At 42.1% G+C, this 22,348-nt stretch overlaps 1 protein-coding gene across 1 annotated transcript in view; it reads right to left on the reverse strand.

Annotated features, from left to right (window-relative positions):
* Nucleotides 1-14,401: 14,401 nt before the first annotated feature.
* CNNM2 (cyclin and CBS domain divalent metal cation transport mediator 2) overlaps nucleotides 14,402-22,348 on the reverse strand; it is a 360,906-nt gene continuing 352,959 nt past the window's right edge. The window contains exon 8 of the mRNA XM_030204726.1: nucleotides 14,402-16,508. Within this exon, the coding sequence (XP_030060586.1) occupies nucleotides 16,299-16,508 (210 nt within the window). The 3' untranslated portion in view covers nucleotides 14,402-16,298. The remainder of the gene's footprint in view (nucleotides 16,509-22,348) is intronic.

Raw genomic sequence — 22,348 nt, forward strand, 5'->3', positions numbered from 1 at the left:
ACACCGGTGGAGATGCAGCTCAAGTGTTCCAAAATCCTAGTTCTAATGCAATGAGTGGTATGCCCAAAATACAATTTTTTGACAGGGGTATACTATTAGATACACAACTTCTTTTGCAGAGCAGTCATTGTCAGAAGATAAAGCAATCCTGCCATGTTTGTATGGATGCTTTACATACTGAGTAATTAAAGCATGTGGGCACACACTACAGTGTCCACACGCCTTATGGCCCTGAATTATTTCAAAATTGGGGATGCGCTTAACCAAAGAGATCATGTAAGTTGCTCCTGTAGATTACAGTCCCTTGAAAATGCAAATCGGGGATATTCCTGGAACACTGCATGCTGTTGTAGTATATGCCAGTGGCTCTTAATAATGCGTTTGATATTAAAAGCTTTATTGGAGTAGGGCAACACACAGACAATACGAGATTCTGATGTTTGCTGAGTTGAGGATAGTAACAAGTCCCTTTGGGCATATAAAGCCCACTTACAGGCTTTCTTGATGATTTTATGAGGATGTCCACGTTCAGAGAACCTGGAAAACATATCTTCTACTCTCAATGTGTGTTCTTTAGTGGAAGTGCAAAGCCGTTCAAGTCTCAGAAACTGTCCAGTGGGTAAATTGTCACACAGGTGTTTTGGATGAAAGCTAATGTAATGCAGCATGGTATTTCGATTGGTTTCTTTTCTATAAATAGTTGTTACAAATCGTGAATTCTTCAACCTGATTTGTATATCCAAAAATGATAATGAATAATGATCATAGGTCACTGTGAACTGAAGATGTATAGTACAAGAATTCAACCATTGTAAAAAATTGATGAAATGCTGCTATACTGCTTGTCCAAATCAAAAAAACATCATTGATGTATCATTTCCACTCCAAAATGTATATACTGTAATGTGATGTATACAACAATTCCTCTTTGAATTTGGCCACACACACAGGCAAGTGATAGTGGGGGCCATCGTTGCCCCCATAGCTGTGCCTTTTATTTGATTAAAAAATAATTTTGCTTAAAGCAATATATGCCAGTGTAACCAAGAAATCTACCCATTGCTCAGAGATGCATAATTTCTGTAGGTGAAACTGTGTGATCCCAATGACTCATTCTTGAGGTATATTTGTGTATAATGCTGAAATATCCAATGTAGCCAATAAAGCATCCCCTGGAATGTTGCCCATGGATTCCGCATTTTTAGGTATAACTTGTCTGGAATGTTTTTACGTTTAGGGAGCGTGCCAGGTGCCCTTGACCTGGATTGGCCACTGTCGGTGACAGGATGCTGGGCTAGATGGACCTTTGGTCTTTCCCAGTATGGCACTACTTATGTACTTATGTACTTATGATTGTAATAGTAAGAGCATAGCATCTGTGTCTTTTACGAATGATTACTATTTTGAAACTTCAGATTTTAAATTAAAATCTACAAAATCAAATAGAGGTTCGAGAATTGAACTGATGCCTGATACAATGAGGTGACCTGGGGTGGGGGGGGGGGTGCGGAAGATAAAGACGTGTGGATTTTTGGAACAAAATTAATTACAGGGATAACAGGATAAGGTTGTAAAGGAAACTTGAATTCCCAACTCCAGAGTCTTCAGTAATAGATGTTGTATAAATTCCTGTAGAGTAGATGAAGAATCTTATAGTAGATGAAGAATCTTCAAAAAGCTCTTTAAAGCTCTTTATAATAGAACCATCAAGTAACTGACAAAATGCTTCATTTTCATACTCCACTGAATCTAAGATCACCACTGCACCTCCTTTGTCTGCCCCTCGAATAATAATAAAGGGATCTGAACTTAAAGAATTCAGATATGTTTATTCATAAGAAGAAAAAATATGTTGTATTCTATCAGATGGCAATGATTCTATTTCTTTCAAGACCATATTCTCAAACGAATATGAGGGTCTGTGGCTACTGGAGGCATCCAAGCGGAAGATCTTCTAAAAAGCCCTTCTTCATTTGGCAAAGGTTGATCCTGGAAATACAGTGCCAAACGGCATTTCCTAATGAACTTTAAAAAATTAATTCATAAATTCAGTGCATTATGATGATAAGTAGGGACAAATGACATCCCTTGTTGTAATATGTTGAATTCATCCATAGACAACTGATGATGTGATAAATTAAACCCCTTCTCTTGACAAAATGATTTCTTGTCTCGAATCACTGTGCTTGTAGATTTTGAGACTGAGGCTTGAAAATTTCTGTCTCCTGAACCTTCAGAAATTGTAACATGTGGCTTTGCTGCTGTTTCACTTCCTTAGACGAATCATTGGATGACTGTGTAAACGTGTTCTTCTTAGGGTTCTTGACACTTCTGTTCTTATCGAGACCATGGAAATGGTAGAGGCAATGCCGCAGATGTGCCAAGGGGTCCCTGTTGTCTTTCAGTGGTATGGGGCAGGGTACAGTAACATGGCCACAATGAAAAGAAACGTTACATTCACAAGTTACTGAGGATATGGTCAACTTGTAAGCTGTAGAGTGGCAGGACACCACGGTGAGCTTCAGCTGTAAGCAGAAGGAGTTGGAGCATATCAGAGATTACTCCATGTCTTGCATGTGACAGCATCTGACAGTTTCATTATTGGTTTCTGTTGCATCAGCAGCTTACTTATATTTGCCTAAAATAAATTTCTACAGAAAACAGAAAGTAGAGAGTGGATCCTGTTCAGAAGGAAAGGATCCTCAGAAGCTTAGCGGAGATTGGGCGGCAGTACCGGTGGTTGGGAGGCGGGGCTAGCACTGGGCAGACTTCTACGCTCTGTGCCCTGAAAATGGTAGATACAAATCAAGGTCAGGTATACATATAAAATAGCGCATATGAGTTTATCTTGTTGGGCAGTCTGGATGGACCGTACAGGTCTTTTTCTGCCATCACCTACTATGTTACTATGGATCTTCCTAGTAGAGCTTTTAAAGTGAAAATAAAAAGATAGGCACAGTGTATATAATGATGGGAGTTACACAAACACTGTTGCTTCTAATGAAGGAAAAACATTTGATTTGGAGCTTATGAAAGTATGAGAGTTATTTTGGAACAGTTCTACTATATTTGCTACAACTGGGAGCAATTTTCTAACAGGACACCTATGTGGAATGTCCAAAAAGCTGCCTATTTAATAAAGCGCCATAGGTGCCCAAGCATCTTCCTAAAACAGGCCCTTGGCTGTTTTAATATTATCTATATATATAAAACTCACCCTCAACGTTCTATTGTCTGACGTCACTGAAGCCAAGGTTCGTAAGTTCGAAGCTCTGAAGCCACGAAAATCACAGTCTTGGGGCCCCGCCCTCGCGTCAAACGTTATGACGTTGAGGGCGAAGCAATTCACTCACATCGACGGTGGCCAGGGTGACGCAATGGGCCACCCAGTAACGACGAAGGTGCGTTGGGTGGGGGGGCCAGAGTCACACATCGACGGCGGCGCAATGCCGTCACTAACGACGAAGGTGCGTTGGGTTGAGGGGGGCACAGGAAAGCCTTGCTAGCGCCCGTTTCATTGGCTCCAGAAATGGGCCTTTTTTTACTAGTATTGTATATTTTACCTTTTCTACTGTGACCTGCTTTGATGTAACTGTTTACTAAAGGTAGAATATCAAATATAACACATCAAATCAAATTAAGAATGTAAGAAAAGCCATGCTGAGGCACACCAAGACCAAATGAGCCCAATATCTCCAGTGGTGGCTTGTCTGGGACACAAGTCAGAAATCAACTTGAATAATATTGTATTAGAAAAGTGATGGGTCTTACTGTCCTTATCTGCCATTACATTCCAGGATCTACTAGGGTGAGGGGGAGTTAGCAGGGTCATTTGGCCCGGGCCTCACAAAGAAAAAGGGCCTCTGTTTAGAAAAAAATGTTTAGCTTTTTTTGATAGAACATGAAATGAATTTGCCTACTGGAATTTTCCTTAGTTATAAACAAGCTTGCAGACTTCTATAGCTAAAAATCTGCCTCAGCTGCTTATATGTCTGTTCTTATTTTAAAATAATTATGAGTTCCAGGATTCTGGGGACTCTTAATTTGCACTGGCCTGAGCCTCTGAAAAGCCCTGATTATATCCAATGTTCTGCAAATATGAAGACAGACAAAAATTGTTAGCCATCAGTTTGCTGAAAGTTTAAATAGCCAGCAGGGATAAAAATTGCAACAGGTTGCAATGTTACTTTTGAGTCCTCATGAATTTCACAGAAATCTGTCACTTTTAGGGTTATTCTATAAAGAATTTTCACATTAATATGTCAGCACGTTCACAAAGAAAAATACCTCTTACAAAATTACCCTCCAAGTGAAAGAATGCAAATGACGTACACTTTTATGCGACTGGTGTAGATGTTTTGGGGATGGAGTGTGGATGAAGTTGCGATATACGCACATTGTTTAAAAAAATACACATGTTCACTTATACTTGCTCCTGAGATGTAAATGTGCATGGGTTTGTTTTACCTGTGACTTCTGCTAGATTTGCGCTGGTATTTCATAAAGACACATAAGCACAGCGGCAAGGCTCATATTTAGATCCTCGAGGTTTGAAAGTGCTAGACCCACTTTTTGACCATTCAATTTCCCTCAACTCAGGGTATGATTCATAAAACTGAATTTTCTCGGACTTTTTCATATTTAGCTGCAACCTGATGGCACAAATTACCCAGGGACATTTGTGCCGAACCTAACTATTCTAACTTTCGCAAAGGTCTGAGACCTTACCGCCAGCCACTGGGCGGTAATGACCTACATGCGTCAAATGCCACTTGGCGCGCATCCGTTACGAGCACCAGAAGATAAAACATATTTTTCAGATGCGCCTAGTGGACGCGCGAAAAAATTGAAATTACTGAAAGGGCTACGCGGTAACTGGGCGGTAACTCCAATTTGGCACGCATTCGGCGCGTGTAGGCACCTACGCCGCTTAGGAAAAGGACCCATAAACTTCTTCTATGTATGGAAAAATCATAAGAAGAACTGAAGTGGAGCTGCCTCCACTAGTGAATCAGAGTAATTCCTCAGCAGGTGTAGTGGGAACTCACATCAATGGACTGAAATCAGGTTCTGTTACCAGCATCTTTGCTGAATATTTTGGGTGCAAACAACATCAAGAAACCATTCAGAGGTGGGACAAAGAATGACAGCAATAAAGGTTAATTATGCTGCCATGTGTCGGGCAATTCTATAAATTTGCACCTGCATTTATGCACTCTTTGTGTGTGTAAATGTAGGGGAAAGTAGCATTTATGCACATACCGACGAGCTATTGTATAAGGGGGGGGGGGGGGGGGGGGGAATACATATGGTGGAGCTGCAAGGGGGAGATACATATGGGAGCAGCATGGACAGAACCACTGTTCCCTCTGAGGGGGAATCTTTTGCCTACAATCCTTCCAGTGGGTGGCACTGTTTCACTAGAACATTTTTAATAGCGAGAGGTAGGTAAGCTCTACAGGACTCCAGAGAACCTGCCTGTCCCTAGTGATTTAAAACACAACATTGAAGCACCACCACCCCCACTTGCAGCAATGCAGCTGGAAGAGTCCTGCTCAGCTTAGCGGGAACAGTGGGCAGAATATGGGCGTGTCTCCCATTTACACCCATCATCTACAAAATACTGTAAGTTATGTGTTCCCGTGCCGCGTTTATGCACCCGCACTTACACCAGATCTACGGCTGTTGTAAATGTGGGCATGAAAATTTTTGGCATGTTTCACGCCAACTTATGCTAGTATTCTATATAGATGCTCTTATAGAACAGGCCTTCCCCATGCTGCGTCGGTATGCCTAACAGGAGGTACCTACTTACCCCGCTTAGGGCTAGTTTCTATATATGGCGCCTGAAAATTCTGCGTGGAAAACAAGAACACCTAGGCACATTCTCTAAAGCACGCCTTTATAGAATACGCCGAGCGCCTTTCCACGTGACCAAATTTAGTCGTGGCCATTTACGCCATGTTTTACGTGGCGTAAATCCCTATGCCTAAATTAGGTGCAGAGCAGGTGTATTCTATAACAAAGCACATAGATTTTAGAAATGTTCACAACCTGCCCATGGCCTCGCCCCCTTTTCAATTACACAGCTTAGAATATAAGTGCACCACGTTACAGAATACACTTAGTGAGCTGTGACTGTAAATCTTAATGCCAATTACTGCTGATAATTGCTTGTTAACATCCAATTGACAGCGCTGATTAGCTATTTAACCAATTAAGGGGCCCTTTTACTAAGGCACGCCCAAATGTGGCCTGTGCTGGTGTAGGCGCGTGTTTTGGATGCGCGCTGGTCCATTTCCTGAGCGTGCCTGGAAAAAAGGGGATTTTTTTTAATGTGCCGGAAAATGGACATGCGGCAAAATGAAAACCAGCATGCGTCCATTTTCGGCCTGAGACCTTAACGCCACTCACTGACTTAGCGGTAAGGTCTCATGCGCTAACCAGACAGTAAGAATGTAGCGAGTGCCAATTGCCGATTACCGCCGGGTAATGGCCCCGCGGTAGAAAACAGATCGTGTTTTGGGCGTGTGCCAAAAATGCAATTACCACCCAGGGTACACGGTAGCTGGGCGGTAGTACCAATTTCACGTGCGTAGGTGCCTACACACCTTTGTAAAAGGGCTCCTTAGTTTTATGTGCACCGTTATAGACTACGCTTCAATTTCCATGCGGAAATTAAGGTGCGATATGTGTAGAATCCCAGGGTTAGTGCTTAATATCCCCTAGATCAAACCTGGCATTCTCTAATTTCTTTCTGTCACTGCAGGTATGGTAATAACAATACTGCATCACAGCAATACCAGTATACAGTGGGGGAAATAAGTATTTGATCCCTTGCTGATTTTGTAAGTTTGCCCACTGACAAAGACATGAGCAGCCCATAATTGAAGGGTAGGTTATTGGTAACAGTGAGAGATAGCATATCACAAATTAAATCCGGAAAATCACATTGTGGAAAGTATATGAATTTATTTGCATTCTGCAGAGGGAAATAAGTATTTGATCCCCCACCAACCAGTAAGAGATCTGGCCCCTACAGACCAGGTAGATGCTCCAAATCAACTCGTTACCTGCATGACAGACAGCTGTCGGCAATGGTCACCTGTATGAAAGACACCTGTCCACAGACTCAGTGAATCAGTCAGACTCTAACCTCTACAAAATGGCCAAGAGCAAGGAGCTGTCTAAGGATGTCAGGGACAAGATCATACACCTGCACAAGGCTGGAATGGGCTACAAAACCATCAGTAAGACGCTGGGCGAGAAGGAGACAACTGTTGGTGCCATAGTAAGAAAATGGAAGAAGTACAAAATGACTGTCAATCGACAAAGATCTGGGGCTCCACGCAAAATCTCACCTCGTGGGGTATCCTTGATCATGAGGAAGGTTAGAAATCAGCCTACAACTACAAGGGGGGAACTTGTCAATGATCTCAAGGCAGCTGGGACCACTGTCACCACGAAAACCATTGGTAACACATTACGACATAACGGATTGCAATCCTGCAGTGCCCGCAAGGTCCCCCTGCTCCGGAAGGCACATGTGACGGCCCGTCTGAAGTTTGCCAGTGAACACCTGGATGATGCCGAGAGTGATTGGGAGAAGGTGCTGTGGTCAGATGAGACAAAAATTGAGCTCTTTGGCATGAACTCAACTCGCCGTGTTTGGAGGAAGAGAAATGCTGCCTATGACCCAAAGAACACCGTCCCCACTGTCAAGCATGGAGGTGGAAATGTTATGTTTTGGGGGTGTTTCTCTGCTAAGGGCACAGGACTACTTCACCGCATCAATGGGAGAATGGATGGGGCCATGTACCGTACAATTCTGAGTGACAACCTCCTTCCCTCCGCCAGGGCCTTAAAAATGGGTCGTGGCTGGGTCTTCCAGCACGACAATGACCCAAAACATACAGCCAAGGCAACAAAGGAGTGGCTCAGGAAGAAGCACATTAGGGTCATGGAGTGGCCTAGCCAGTCACCAGACCTTAATCCCATTGAAAACTTATGGAGGGAGCTGAAGCTGCGAGTTGCCAAGCGACAGCCCAGAACTCTTAATGATTTAGAGATGATCTGCAAAGAGGAGTGGACCAAAATTCCTCCTGACATGTGTGCAAACCTCATCATCAACTACAGAAGACGTCTGACCGCTGTGCTTGCCAACAAGGGTTTTGCCACCAAGTATTAGGTCTTGTTTGCCAGAGGGATTAAATACTTATTTCCCTCTGCAGAATGCAAATAAATTCATATACTTTCCACAATGTGATTTTCCGGATTTAATTTGTGATGTGCTATCTCTCACTGTTACCAATAACCTACCCTTCAATTATGGGCTGCTCATGTCTTTGTCAGTGGGCAAACTTACAAAATCAGCAAGGGATCGAATACTTATTTCCCCCACTGTACGTCTTTTAAAAAAAATAGAGAGACTAAGAAATGTGCATTTTTATATTCAATTGGCTCTAGACTACAAAGCCAGTATAACATTTTAACAACTGGGAAAACAGTCACCCAAATAACAATCAATCTTGTCTTATATATATAACATGTGTAATATGCATTACCAAGCTTTTGCATCAAGGTGCAATATTAATACCTCTGTTTGGTTTGGTCCAGCTCAATAAAGGTTTGCTAGTAAAATTATACACAATAAAAAAGAAGGGGGTATTTGACTTCTGCAAGACTTTGTGAAAACTTCCTGAGCTCTTCAGACACAGACTCTAGTGCAGAGGATAGCATGGGGTCATGCGCTAAGGACTTCACAAAAATTAAAATAACCCCCCCCCCCCCCCAAAAAAAAAAAAATATTGAACATATCACTAATAATAAACTTTTCCCCTTGTGCTGCCAACTAAGCTTGCCTGTTGAAAAGTTCTATCCCCTTAAAGGCCAACCAATGAGCAATCGTCTGATCACCCTAGGAGCACATTAATTGACCAATGGAACAATCCCGTGACAGATGAACAATCCTCAAAAACAGTGGAACGCCTGATATTCTAAGTAAGTTATGTGCTTGATGGCAGACAGCAAACACAAAACAATCAGGCTATTTAATACATTCACTAGATAACTATCTTTACCAGAAGGGACCAGCATTGGGGAGGAGCAAAGGTGAGCAGCAATATTTGGTCACTATGGGGGTAACTCTATAAAGAATATAACTACATGGCAAATATGCATGAAAATTACTAGCATAGTGGCATATGTCAAGTCCTTTGGCATGTAAAATTTAAATGCCAAAAATATTCATGTATTTACAGAATTGCATGTAGTCACATCTTACATAGCACATATCCGACAGGTGGGTGGACACGTGGGTGGGCTCTCGTGCAGGATAGGTTCCAATTGGGTGCCTTTTTACAGAATTGAACTCTAACCTCCTCATTCTATAATCTTGCATGTACATTTTTCATGCTTAGGGGTGAATTCTAGACATGGTGCCGAAAACGCGCTATTCTATAAACCGTGCTTAAAGTTAGGCGCGGTTTATAGCACAGTGCTTACACCTGGGAACTGCGCCTAACTTTAGGTGTGGCCATTTGCACCAACTGAACTGAGCTGCAAACCTTTGTGCCGTTATTCTATAACTACCTGTGTAAATTTTAGGAATGGGTGGCCCTGTTCTGTCCATGACCTTCCCATTTTTGCACCCCCTTTTTGAACTTGCACCAAAATTTAGATAATAGTGCAAAATGCATGGACGTCTGGTTTCTGCTCCTAGCCTTTACAGCCATTTCTTCAATAGTATTTTACCGTCCAAACACATCTATTTGGAACATTCTGTTTCCATGTTTATGGTGCGTAATCAAATTAATGTCTTTGCTATGCCAGCAGGCTGCTCAGTGACTGTGCAGTACATGGCTAAGCAAAAGCTCCATGATTTCATCACCAAGTCAGATCTTCCACTCACCAAGTTAGTTGGGGTTGGGATACTACAGTGGTAGGCATGACAGCGAGAGAGTCAGCTACTACTCAAGAGTGACACCTAGTGGTTGGATGTCCACAATTACAGGGTTCTGGAAGGAGCCCTGGTAAAGGCCAGGACTAAGATATGTTGGGAAGATGCAAAACAGGGGGGAAAAAAAATCCCTGGGTGGTTGTGAAAGGGACATCATATCCCAACCCTGATTCACACTCAGCTGCAGGTCCAAAAATACAGGACGAAACTGGCAGGTCAAAAAAAAATCCCAAACCAAGCAAAACAAAACCTTGCTACGATCTTCCCAGACATTCCTGTTTTGTACAATTTGCTCCCCCCCCCCCCCCAAATCATATTTTTTAAGCCTTCTTGTTACTATAAGACTTAAATTTATCTATTTTATTTTTATAAAGGGTAACAAAGGAATTGGTAGCAGCTCTTGACCAGGGTCACCAAATAGATGTGAAGAAAAATTGGTTCAGTAGTCCTGCCTTTGCGGGACAAAAAAGGGGCCTTAGAAGAGTGGATGGAAAAATTTAGTGTAGGCCTGTGTGTGGGAGAGGGAGATTGCACATAAGTAGTGTTCTGTGTAGGGTGGGGATGTCAGAGAAACAACGGTTATCACAGATGTATTATGCATACAAACGTGGTATGAAACTTAGTGAAAAAGTGAATGGAATAATATCTAATTTTAAATACTGTAAGTATTCCTCACCCTAGCATCTCCTGTTTGCGGGAACATACAGGAAAGGGGTGAGTCAAGTACAAGAATACTCCATGCAAATCCCACTCTTTGGTAGTAATGTTTGTGCGTGTCACACTGATGCACTGCTTGGAAGACTTAGAGGGGCATAATCAAATGGGGCGCCCAAGTTTTCCTGAGGACGTCCTCACAGGACGTCCCTGCGAAGGGGCAGGGAAACCCGTATTATCGAAACAAGATGGGCGTCCATCTTTCGTTTAGATAATAGGGTCGGGGACGCCCAAACCTTAACATTTAGGTCGACCTTAGAGATGGTTGTCCCCGATTTTCGGCGATAATGGAAACGAGGACGCCCATCTCAGAAACGACCAAATCCAAGCCATTTGGTCATGGGAGGAGCCAGCATTCGTAGTGAACTGGTCCCCCTGACAAGCCAGGACACCAACCGAGCACCCTAGAGGGCACTGCAGTGGACTTCAGAAAAAGCTCCCAGGTGCATAGCTCCCTTACCTTGTGTGCTGATCCCCCCTCCCAAAACCCACTTCCCACAACTGTACACCACTACTATAGCCCTTAGGGATGAAGGGGGCACCTAGATGTGGGTACAGTGGGTTTCTGGTGGGTTTTGAAGGGCTCACATTTACCACCATAAGTGTAACATGTAGGGGGGGATGGGCCTGGGTCCGCCTGCCTGAAGTGCACTGCACCCACTAAAACTGCTCCAGGGACCTGCATACTGCTGTCATGGAGCTGGGTATGACATTTGAGGCTGGCATAGAGGCTGGCAAAAAATATTTAAAAAGGTTTTTTTTTTAGGGTGGGAGGGGGTTGGTGACCTCTGGGGGAGTAAGAGGATGTCATCCCTGATTCCCGCCGGTGGTCATCTGGTCAGTTTCAGGCACTTTTTTGAGGCTTGGTCGTAAAAAAAAATGGACCAAGTAAAGTCGCCCGTCCGGGACGCCCTTCTTTTTTCCATTATCGGTCGAGGATGCCCATGTGTTAGGCATGCCCCAGTCCCGCCTTCGCTACACTTCCAACACGCCCCCCAGAAAGCAGTTGAGGACACCCAAAATCGGCTTTCGATTATGCCGATTTGGGTGACCCTGTGAGAAGGATGCCCATCTTGTGATTTGAGTCAAAAGATGGGCGCCCTTCTCTTTCAAAAATAAGCCTGATAGGGACCTGTGTTAGAGAAATAGGACTCTTTCCTCTCCCCCTACATGACATAATTTATGAAAATAGAAAGAATGTTAAGAATTTCAATGAACGTTTACTACTTAACCGTATTAAGGACTATAAAACTAGATTAAATAAAAGACAACAGAGCAAATGCTATTTCTATTGATGAACAAGAGAATACCACATGAATCAATACAACACAAGAAAGCATTAGGGTTACCCTTGTTTCTTAATGCCCAACAAGCACATTCACCAGCAGTAGGCCAGTGAGATGTTATGGTCCATATCTTTGGCGTTATTGCTGAAATATTGCACCTTTCAACAAGCAGCATACTCACAATATCTGTGCAAGCACATCACGAACGCAGAATTATCAACTCTACCCAACGTGAAGAGATCTTCTTCCTCTGAAAGAACATGTGGGATGCATCACTTTATCATTACAAATCAGGGTTGGGGGGGGGTGGGCAACCAGACTTGCAATTGTATTTTTCAAGATTTGAGTCAAATAAAGCAGCCCGTACAAAACAAAGTGCTACATAACAAGCAGGTAATGGTTGTGTTCGGTTCCAACACACATTACAATTTAAAGTAGAAAAGAACACCAAAAAGTGAACCAATGCTGGTTTATAAAGATCATAATACTGCAGCCAAAACTTCACATTTTCTCTAGAACAGCACTGAAAAGAAAAACCCAGATCACGCAGCCCACACATCACATATGCGCTGCATGCTGGATTAGCTTCAACACAGACTGAAATTTGTTGGCACATCTGCAGTGCATACAGTTACTCCTGGAATAACCATCTTACCCATCTGGGTGAAAAGAGGAATGCATATTTTGCCAAGCCTGGTGACTTGGTGGCAGTAGGTGCTACCATACTGTGTCACCTGGTTCAAGACAACCCTCTGAAACTCCTCCCTATGGGGTCCTTTTATTGAGCTGCGGTAAAAGGGGGCATGTGCTGGCATCAGAATGTTGTTGATGCACACTGAGGCCCCCTTATACCGCAGCAGGTAAAATGCTGGGTTAAAAAAAAAAAAAGAAATAGCCGTGTGGCCGCATGGCCATTTCGGGAGGGGGGAGCACTTATAGCCACCCATTGAGGTGGCTGTAAGGGCTCCAGCGCCAACTTGGTGCGCGCTGGCGGTGGGAACTACCTCCGGGCTGATGCAGTAGCCCGGCGGTACTTCGGGTTTAGCGAGCGATAAGCCCACATTGGGCTTACCGCCGCTTCGTAAAAGGATCCCCCTATGTCAGTAGAGCTCAGATACATTTCAAAGGGGATGCATTGAACATCCAAAGGAATGGGAGATCAAGGATTTAACAAAAAGAATTGATGAAGATTTTAGAATGAGTTAAAGCCCATACTGGGTTGACCAGAACCAGAGGGAATGTGGATGAGTTCTCACTTAAACAAGCAGCAATTTATAAGGAATAAAATAAGATGATAAAGTCCCAGGGCAAAAAGGCGTTGGGTTAGAAGGAAGATTCTTGTATCTACCAAGTATTAGTTAACATTGATTTTGTAGTTTCAGCCCTAATACAGAGAAGGTTTTCATATGAACACTGCAAAGATTTCTTTTACAGTATTGTATCTGCTTTTTTTTCAACTGTAAAATTTTTGTTCATTATCAACAACATTAATTTACTCAGATTTAAATAGAGCTTTCCAAAAATAGGGGTATTCAGAGATTAGGTCACTGCCAAAATACATGTGAGAAGTCAACTTATTGACTGCAGATTTCTGTTATAGGAAAAACTCCTGAAAAAACCCTATCTGCTACCAGAAAATGATTCAAAGTCTTTGCATGTTTTGCAAAGAAAATCACATTTCTTAAAAAAAAAAAGTCATAAATGTGCAACTTGCATTATTCAACCTTATTATTGTCTGGTTTTGCTGTACAAAAAAAAAACCCCAAACCAAGCTCCTGGAACACAACCAACCAGGCCCATTAGTTCTGTTCTAGCCACTGTGAGCATGTAATAAGTTTTATGCAGTAGAACTGCACATAAATGTATCACATGCAAAAACTGGATTTGAGAGAGTATCACTACTGTATAACCTCTAATGTTTCTCCCATATATTGGCACCAAAGTATTTGTGGTGTGCTGGAGCAGGCTCTCACAGGCTCGCAAGAGCCGGTTGTTAAGTTTTTAAGAATTTTGGGAGCCGGTTGTTAAAGTAGGGCCCTCCATGGCTACTTTAACAACTGGCTCCCAAAATGTGGGCTTGGGCCCCCTGCTGAATTCTCTTTTACTTTGCTGGTGGGGATGCTGAGCCCTGCCAGCCAAGTAAATAGACTGCTGCTGCTCCCAGCTCCTTGTTTCCAGCTCTGAGAAGCAGGCTGCGACTTCTCCAGCATGTGTGAGAAGTTTCAGCATGCTGCTCAGAGCAAGACGTTGGGAGTGGTGGCTACTAGCAAAGGTAAGCCTAGCGTGCCCGCACAAAGGGAGGGAGGAGAGAGAGGCAAGTGTTGCTCCCCCCCCTCCACCCGGCCACCCCTGGCCCAACTGCAGAGCTGGCTACGTCCGGAGAAAGAGCCTGTTGTTAAAAATTTACCAGCACACCCCTGTGCATGACTATGGTTCTGTGAAGTGCATTGCACAATATTTTAGCTGTAAAGTTCAATATTTTCTTTTGAAGGGGGAAAAAAGCCTCAGCAGTGGTCAGTCCATCACACTGACTTTGGCCAGAGTTTCGCAATCAGCTGTCTCAAGGCATAGAGGACCATTGATATGAGGCACATTTAGCCTTAGTATAAAAATGTGCCTCATATCAATGGTCCTCTACGGCCAAAGTCGGTGTGATGGACTGACCACTTGCACATGACCTGTTCTACTTGATAATTAACTTAGGTAAAAATTGTTTCCATGTTTGGGGATCCACTTGAAGTCAGTTCTGTGAAGTCAGCATTTTTACACTACAGTTTTGGAGTTAGAAGGGTGTTTTTTTGGAGCCCGTGAAGATTAAACAGTCCGTTGATTTCTTTCCACCCACGTTGTTTTTCAACGTTGTTTTTGGGTGGTTGGTAGGGCTTTCTGCTGAGGTTTTTTCCCCCTTTTCTTCAAAAGGAAATATTGAACTTCATAGCTAAAATATTCTGCAATGCACTTCACAGAACCATAGTCATACATATAGAAAAATACTTTGGTCACATGTAAAAACTGCCATATCACCCTAGGTCAACCAGTCCTGGTTTGACCCTTAATACAAGTATTGCTACAAGTCCAGACATGGCGCAATACCAGGCCTGGATTAAACACTTCAGGTTAACCCAGGTGAGATGGTAGCCTAGAGCAGACATTTTCACTGATGTCTGCTAACAGGTCTGCTTTCCAGGACATTCACAGTGAATGCTCATCAGATATTTACAAACAGAGGGTCAAAGTGCAAGACTAATCTCCATAAGCTTGGCTACCCCGGGCACCAGATCTGTTTGTGGTTCTTGAGGACCACTCACTGGCCTAGACCCTACCAGGTGACCCCATGCCATTAAGGCCAGACTACATATGTGGAGATTTAGCTCTTCTTTGTCTAAGAAAGGCAAGGAGACATCTTCACATATGCCAGTGGTACACCCAGCACTGGATCAGCCTGTCCTAAGTAACATGGATTCCTCTAAGCTTTACTTTCTCCCTCAGGGAAGAGAAGCAGAGCACAGGAACTACAAGCTGTCAGCTTCGCTTCCTGAATACCTCCAGGAGCTAATAAGGAGACAAATCCCAAAATGAATATCCATATTCCTAACCATTAGGAAAAGTGAATTGTAACCTTTCTGTTTGCTAGAGGGCTTGTAATAGTGTCTAACATAACCAGGACTGCCAACTCAACCAGGTCCCCTCATTGATGCTGATCAGATCTGACTTTGGCCCCACCACAAGCATAGAGAAATTACAACCACAACACCCTGCAAGCAGGATGCAAAGCTAGGGTGAAGTCAGCATCTTTGGGGCTGAGCAGGGCAGTGGAAGGGCTCACACTCTTTAGGTTGCAACGAATAGGCTACATTGGTCCTGGAAAAAGAGACAACAGATATTAAAACACAGCAATATATAACATTTTAAAACTTTCTCTTGAAAAAAATATCTATCTGTACACAGTTTCAAACTTCTTTGCACCCTTCCAGAAAAGGGGAAAAACAACCAAATAAAAGACAGTAGAAATACAAACTTCATTATTTAAAATTTGCTATTAGTTCACCATCTTCAGTCTTAACTCACCCCCCCTCCCTAGATTTTTTTTTTTAAACACTTGTCTCTCTCCAACTTTCCTTGATCTTTCTCCTCCTCCTGCTCCCAGAATGGGTTGAAGTCTTTGGTTTTGGGTTGGCAGATGGAGGCAGTATGGCACTCAGGCGCATACTGGTGGTATTGAAGGTGGAACTCAGCTTTAAGAGGTGATACTGGAGGAGGTGGGGGAGGGCAGCAGGTGAAGGGCTTTGCATGGGAACAGAGGGAAGCAGTGCTGAAATAGACAGCCAGAGGTTGGCTTCTCAGATGGCTCCTTCACTGTGCATACTGTGATTGGACTTGTTGTGTGTCACGCAGTTCTGTTCATTCAGCAGGTTTGCCGTCTCATCCGGCAAGCCATCATGTAGCTCTGTTAGAGTTAGTTCGATTTTAGTGTTTTCACTGTCCGAAGACTGAGGAGTTTTGTCCATCCGGGATGCCATCAGGGCATTCTGGTACTGCTGCCTTGTGATCTATTGCAAACACAGGGAGGGGAAAATCAATAGAATATCTGTTTGGTAGAGAAAACACATGAAAATTTAGAGGAAGGGGGCTGGGCAGAGAACACACCAGCTACATTAAATGTACAAAATGCCAACTGAATTTGAAACACATGTAGAGAAGACTTTGGGGAGATAATCTGATGTCATTTGAGCACGCAGAAGTGTTTTACATGCAAGTTCTTATAAAATTTCACTAAGATATTCACATGTAAAACATAAGCACAGAAACATGAGGCAGTTCTATAAACTAGGTAAGTACATAAGTAATGCCATACTGGGAAAAGACCAAAGGTCCATCGAGCCCAGCATCCTGTCCCTGACAGCGGCCAATCCAGGTCAAGGGCACCTGGCAAGCTACCCAAACGTATAATCATTTTATACAAGTTATTCCCGAAATTGTGCATTTTTCAAATTGTAATTAAGCCAGCTGACAAGGGTGGCCAAATAGTCATTATGGTCAGGGATAGGTATATTAGAGAGACTGAAAAACAGATTTTTGATACAGAATACAACATCTATTTGAACAACAACGCAACCACAGATTTGACAAAAATAAATGCCAGCAGCTGTTGAATTTGCTGCAAAAGCTGAACACATCACTACTAAAGAGAAAACATTTTTAATAGTAAATTTTCCTGTCATCCCTACAACCTAGACCCTACCAAAAGTTCACAAATCCTTGACTGAATCACCTGGCAGGCCGATCATATCTGTAAACCGTTCAGTTCTTAAACCCTTGTCAAATTTTGTAGATTGTTTTCTGAATCCCTATGTACCATGTATTGACTCTTATGTAAGAGACTCTGTACACACAATCAATTTTCACGATAGTTTTGGTGGTGATCTATATGACTTACACTTTGTCACTCTTGATATCAATTCCTTATACACAAATATACTGCAAATTGAGGCTCTGACAATAATTGAAAACACACTTACGGACAGAACATCTCACTGCAGGATTCCTAACTATTTCATTTTACCATTAGTCACCTTTGCTCTAACCAAGAATTATTTTTATTTTCAAGGCAAATTCTTTCATCGAAGGAACAGCCATGGGCACCTCTATGGCACTTGATATAGCAAACCTCTACGTCACGCACTTTTAGAAGACTTTTTTGCAAAATTATCCCTTTAGTGAGGAAATGAGATTTTATAAAAGCTATATCGACAAGGTTTTTCTACGCTGGAGAGGTACTGAAAGAAGGTTGAGAGACTTTCATATCTGGCTTAATACCCTAGATAATAATAATTGAAACTCAAAATGCAGTATGACTCTCAACAAATCTCATTTCTTGATATTTGTACTAAGAAAACTAGATACTGATTTGTCACCACTATATACAGAAAACCTACACATATCTACATCACACTAGCTTTCACCACAAGATTCTATGAGGTTTAAAAATAGGGGTTACCCAGAAAGGATTATACAGAAAGGATACATTAAAGTCAAAATAACCAGTAGATAACTCATCTTGACAATCAAAGTTAAAGTAACACCAGACATAGCTTGCACTCTCACATTTTCTGGGAACATCAAAAATATTATTCATAGATACTGACACTTAATATTATTCATAGACACTTAATATTATTGTAGACATTGGCTTCAACAGTAACTCCAGTAGTTGCAATGTAAGGACAGGGCCAGCAGACATCTATTGTCTATGTCCCAGAAACGCCAAAGAAAGACCATGATCAAGTATTTTATATTACATTCATTGTTAATTTAATCATGAGTTGATAATGAGTGTGACAGGCAAACTCGATGGACTGTTCAGGTCTTTATCTGCCGTCACTTACTATGTTATTATGACACATCCTGGAAGGCCATGATTGCTTAAAAAATACAAATTCAACAGTAGCTTATTCTAAAGGAAAAAGTTAGCTCCTTCAGCCTTTTCAAAACCCATTGTTCTTTCACACACATCTTCATCAGGACATTCAAAGTGTGGTAGTTGCACTGTTTGTCCACATTTCAGGACAATGTCAAGTTTCATAGATCCACAGTCCAAAAAAACTTATAAGCTTTGCCACTCCTCTAATTGCAATACAACACAATCCATTTACATCATTCAATGCCCGTGTTCAAAGCAATATGTTGGCAAATCCAAAAGAATGGTTAAAACTCCAATCACTGAACATAGGAGTTGCATCAATAGGAATATTTTAGGTGCACCATAGATTATCACAGATCATTCAATAGATGATTTAGAGTATTCCATCATTAAAACCTTTCCAACAAAATGGATAGACAGCGATGTTGACATCATTTTGCTACGTAAGGAACAGCGTTTCATCTTCCAGTTAAACACTATTTAACACATGGTTTTAACCAAGGAATAGTTTTCAGACCAATTTTATAACCACCTTAAATCTGCACTGCTTTATTAAACAACAGATCCCAGTGGCCTTTTATAGGCTTGTCTTCTCTCTTTTTCCCTTTCCCCGTTCCCCCTCCCTTCCTTCCTTTCCCCTTTCTTCCCTCCTTCTACTACTACTACTATTTGACATTTCTAAAGCGCTACTCTTTTTTCCCTCCCTTCCTTGTTTCCTCCCCTTCCCATTTCCTTCCCCCTCTTTCCTCCTTCCCCTTTCCCCCTGTCTCCCTCTCCTTTCTCATTCCCCCTTCTTCCTTCCCCTCTTTTCCTCCCTCTCCCCTTCCTCCTTATCCCTTCCTTTCCCCTCTCCCCCTGTCCCTCCTTTCCCCCTGTTTTCCCCACCCCTTTTCCTCAATCTTCCCTTCCCCCTCCCCCGTTCCTCTCCTTCCTGCCTCTTCTCCCCTTTCCTCCATCCCCGTCTCTCTTCTCTCATTCCTTCCCTCATTCTCCTTCCCTTTCCCTCCTTCCGCTTTCCTCTCCCCACTCTCTTGACTGTTCATTTAATTCATTACTTTTCATTACACATGCAAATTCATAATATAGGCAATTCCATTTTTCATACACATGGAAAGGTTCTTTAGCAGCCACATATTCTGACAAGCTTCACTAAAATGCAACTGCATCATTCTTCACTTCTCTTTTTTGCAATTTATCAATCATGAATACATTTGTATGAGATATACACAGTATTCATGCTGTTTTGTCATTTTCTTTACCTTTCATTGCACATATTATTTCATTACTCGACATGCAATTGCTAATCATTCAACTGCCTCATTTTCTTTTTCAGAATATACATATTCACATCCCGCTCATTTTAAAATAAACATCCTATCCTGAAATTAAGCTTTTTTTTTTCTCAATGTTGGCACCAAACTTGTTTCAAAAGCAGGAGAACGCGCATGTGTCACATTTGTTACACTACTGTTGAACGCTCATTAGAGGTAAGCTCCCTGTTACATTGATTATCTTTATTTTAAATTCATTTTCATTTCTTTGCCTCACTTTTTGGATAACTTTCGATATGGTAAGCTTCGATATGACTTTCGATATGGTATGTTTCAATCTGGACTGTTGAACGTCCATAGAATTCTTTTTGACAGAGATTGTATAACTTTCTTAAAGTTAATAGTATTTTTTGACATTCACACACTAACGCCCGAATTCTATAAAAAGTGCTAAAAATCATGCACACAAATGTGGGCGCATATCCAATCTGTGTGTGTAATTTAACTGAATAACGTGCCAATTAGTGCTGATAATTTAGATATTAAGCAATTATCGGTGCTAACTGGAATTAATGTAAATTTCGGTGTGGGATATGCACGGGTCCAAAAAGGGGGCATGACCACAGGAGGGTCATGGGCAGATCAGGGGTTTATCCCTTTAACTTACACGCATGGTTATTGAATAAAGGGCATTCGTGCCTAATTGAGGAACAGGGATTTAAACCAAAGTTTCTTTAGATTAAATGGTGCAACTAAATGTAGTCAGGTTCCCGGCACTAAGCATTATTCTATAAACAGAGTGTAACTTTAAGCACCGTTTATAGAATGGCGCTTAGCACTATTTTCTTCAGTGACGATTTTTTTTCGGTACCATTTATAGCATTTAGTCTTAACTGTGTTATACACACAAAAAAACCTTTTGTTGCCAAATTAATCATGACAATGTTAATAGCAGTTTTTAAATTGCTCAAGGCATTCCATTTTATCGGTGCATCAGTTCATACACACATAACACAGTTTTTAAATCATTCTTACAGCACTTGTACAATTGAATGCTCATCAGGGTTAGCATCCATTCTATCAATTTTAAGTTTCAGATCTCTAATCTTATATAATAAAACACACCTCCAACATTCTGAAGCTGACTGCATGGCTGAGGCATTCCTGCTCTCTGTATCCATCTCCTGAATTGACATCACGTACTTCCGGGTTCGTCACAAGCAGAAGTGACCAACCACACGAGGTTTCTCGGCTTCAGAATGTTGGAGGTGCATTCTATTAAATAGGATTGGTCAGTTCCTTGAAGCACAGCCAGAGCTCAGCGTCCTGCACATAACGCTCAGACACCAGAGAGAGAGGGGAGGGGGGGGGGGCTGACACCAGAGAGAGGGAGGGAGGGAAGGGGGGCCTGACACCAGAGGGGGGGGGGGGGAGATATCTCTGTCACACACACACTCTCTCTCACAGTCAATGTCTTTCTCTCTCTCACACACTCTATGTCTCACACTGTATCACATTCACATTCACTCTCTATGTGTCACACAGTCACTTGGTCTCATACACTCAGTCTCACAGAGAGTCTGTGTCTCACACACACTCTCTCTCTCTCTCTCGCACACACTGTATCTGTGTGAAACACACTCTCTCTCTCACACTGTGTCTCACATACGCACTTGCACACACTCTCATTCTCAAACACACACTTTCTCTCTCACAGACACACTTGCACCCAGACTCTCTCTCACACACACACAAACTCGCACATTCACTCTCTCTCTAACACACACACAAACTCGCACATTCACTCTCTCTCTCACACACAGTCACATACACTCTCTCAAACATACACACTCTGAGGAAAACCTTACTAGCGCCCATTTCATTTGTGTCAGAAACAGGCTTTTTTTTAAATAGTATTAAATAAATCATGTCAAGCAAAGGATATAAAGTGCATTCCAAATACAGAAAAAAAGGGGGAGGGGAGACTCTTATTACAGAAAATCCGGGTGACTGGGTCAGACCAATGGTCCATCCAGCCCAGTATCCTGCTTTCAACAGTGGCCAATCCAGGCCACAAGTACCTGGCAGAAACCCAATTAATAGCAACATTCCATGCTATCAATCCAGGGGTAAGCAGTGGCAGATTACATCAGAGGTAGATGTAATAAGGGAATGGAGCAAGACAGGAGGAGAGAAGAGGAATGAGAAATAGACAGCAGTCCCTGGAAACAGAGCAGAAGACAGACAGGAAAGCAGAAAAGAAAAATTAGGATCAACATGATGGGAAAAATGTTCAGACAACAAAGATAGAAAAAAGTGTTTTATTTTGAATTTATTAACTATCTTAGTTTAGGAAATGTACATGGTGAATGTCTTATTATGTTCAGTATAAGAGGAAATGCATTTCTGTTTTTATTTCTCCCATGTTGTGGTACATCCCCAGTTCGGCTTCTTGGGGTTCTCAGTTCAATTTTTGACTTTGTATCTCTAATTTGTGATCCCATTCTGTATTTGAAGAGAGTCTGACTGTGTATTTTGCATTTTACCGAGATACGGTATTCTGTGGGCAGGTAGGTTCTGTGTAGAGATCTTCATGTGTCCCACTTCTTCTGTTTTACCAGAAGCAGAAGGAATATTGGTATTTTTGGGCCCAGTGTAATATTTGTAGTGCTGCCTATTCATATGTAGGGTTCTTGCT

This window comes from Microcaecilia unicolor, chromosome 5, assembly GCF_901765095.1.
Source record: "Microcaecilia unicolor chromosome 5, aMicUni1.1, whole genome shotgun sequence".
NCBI classification, from domain to species: Eukaryota; Metazoa; Chordata; class Amphibia; order Gymnophiona; family Siphonopidae; genus Microcaecilia; species Microcaecilia unicolor.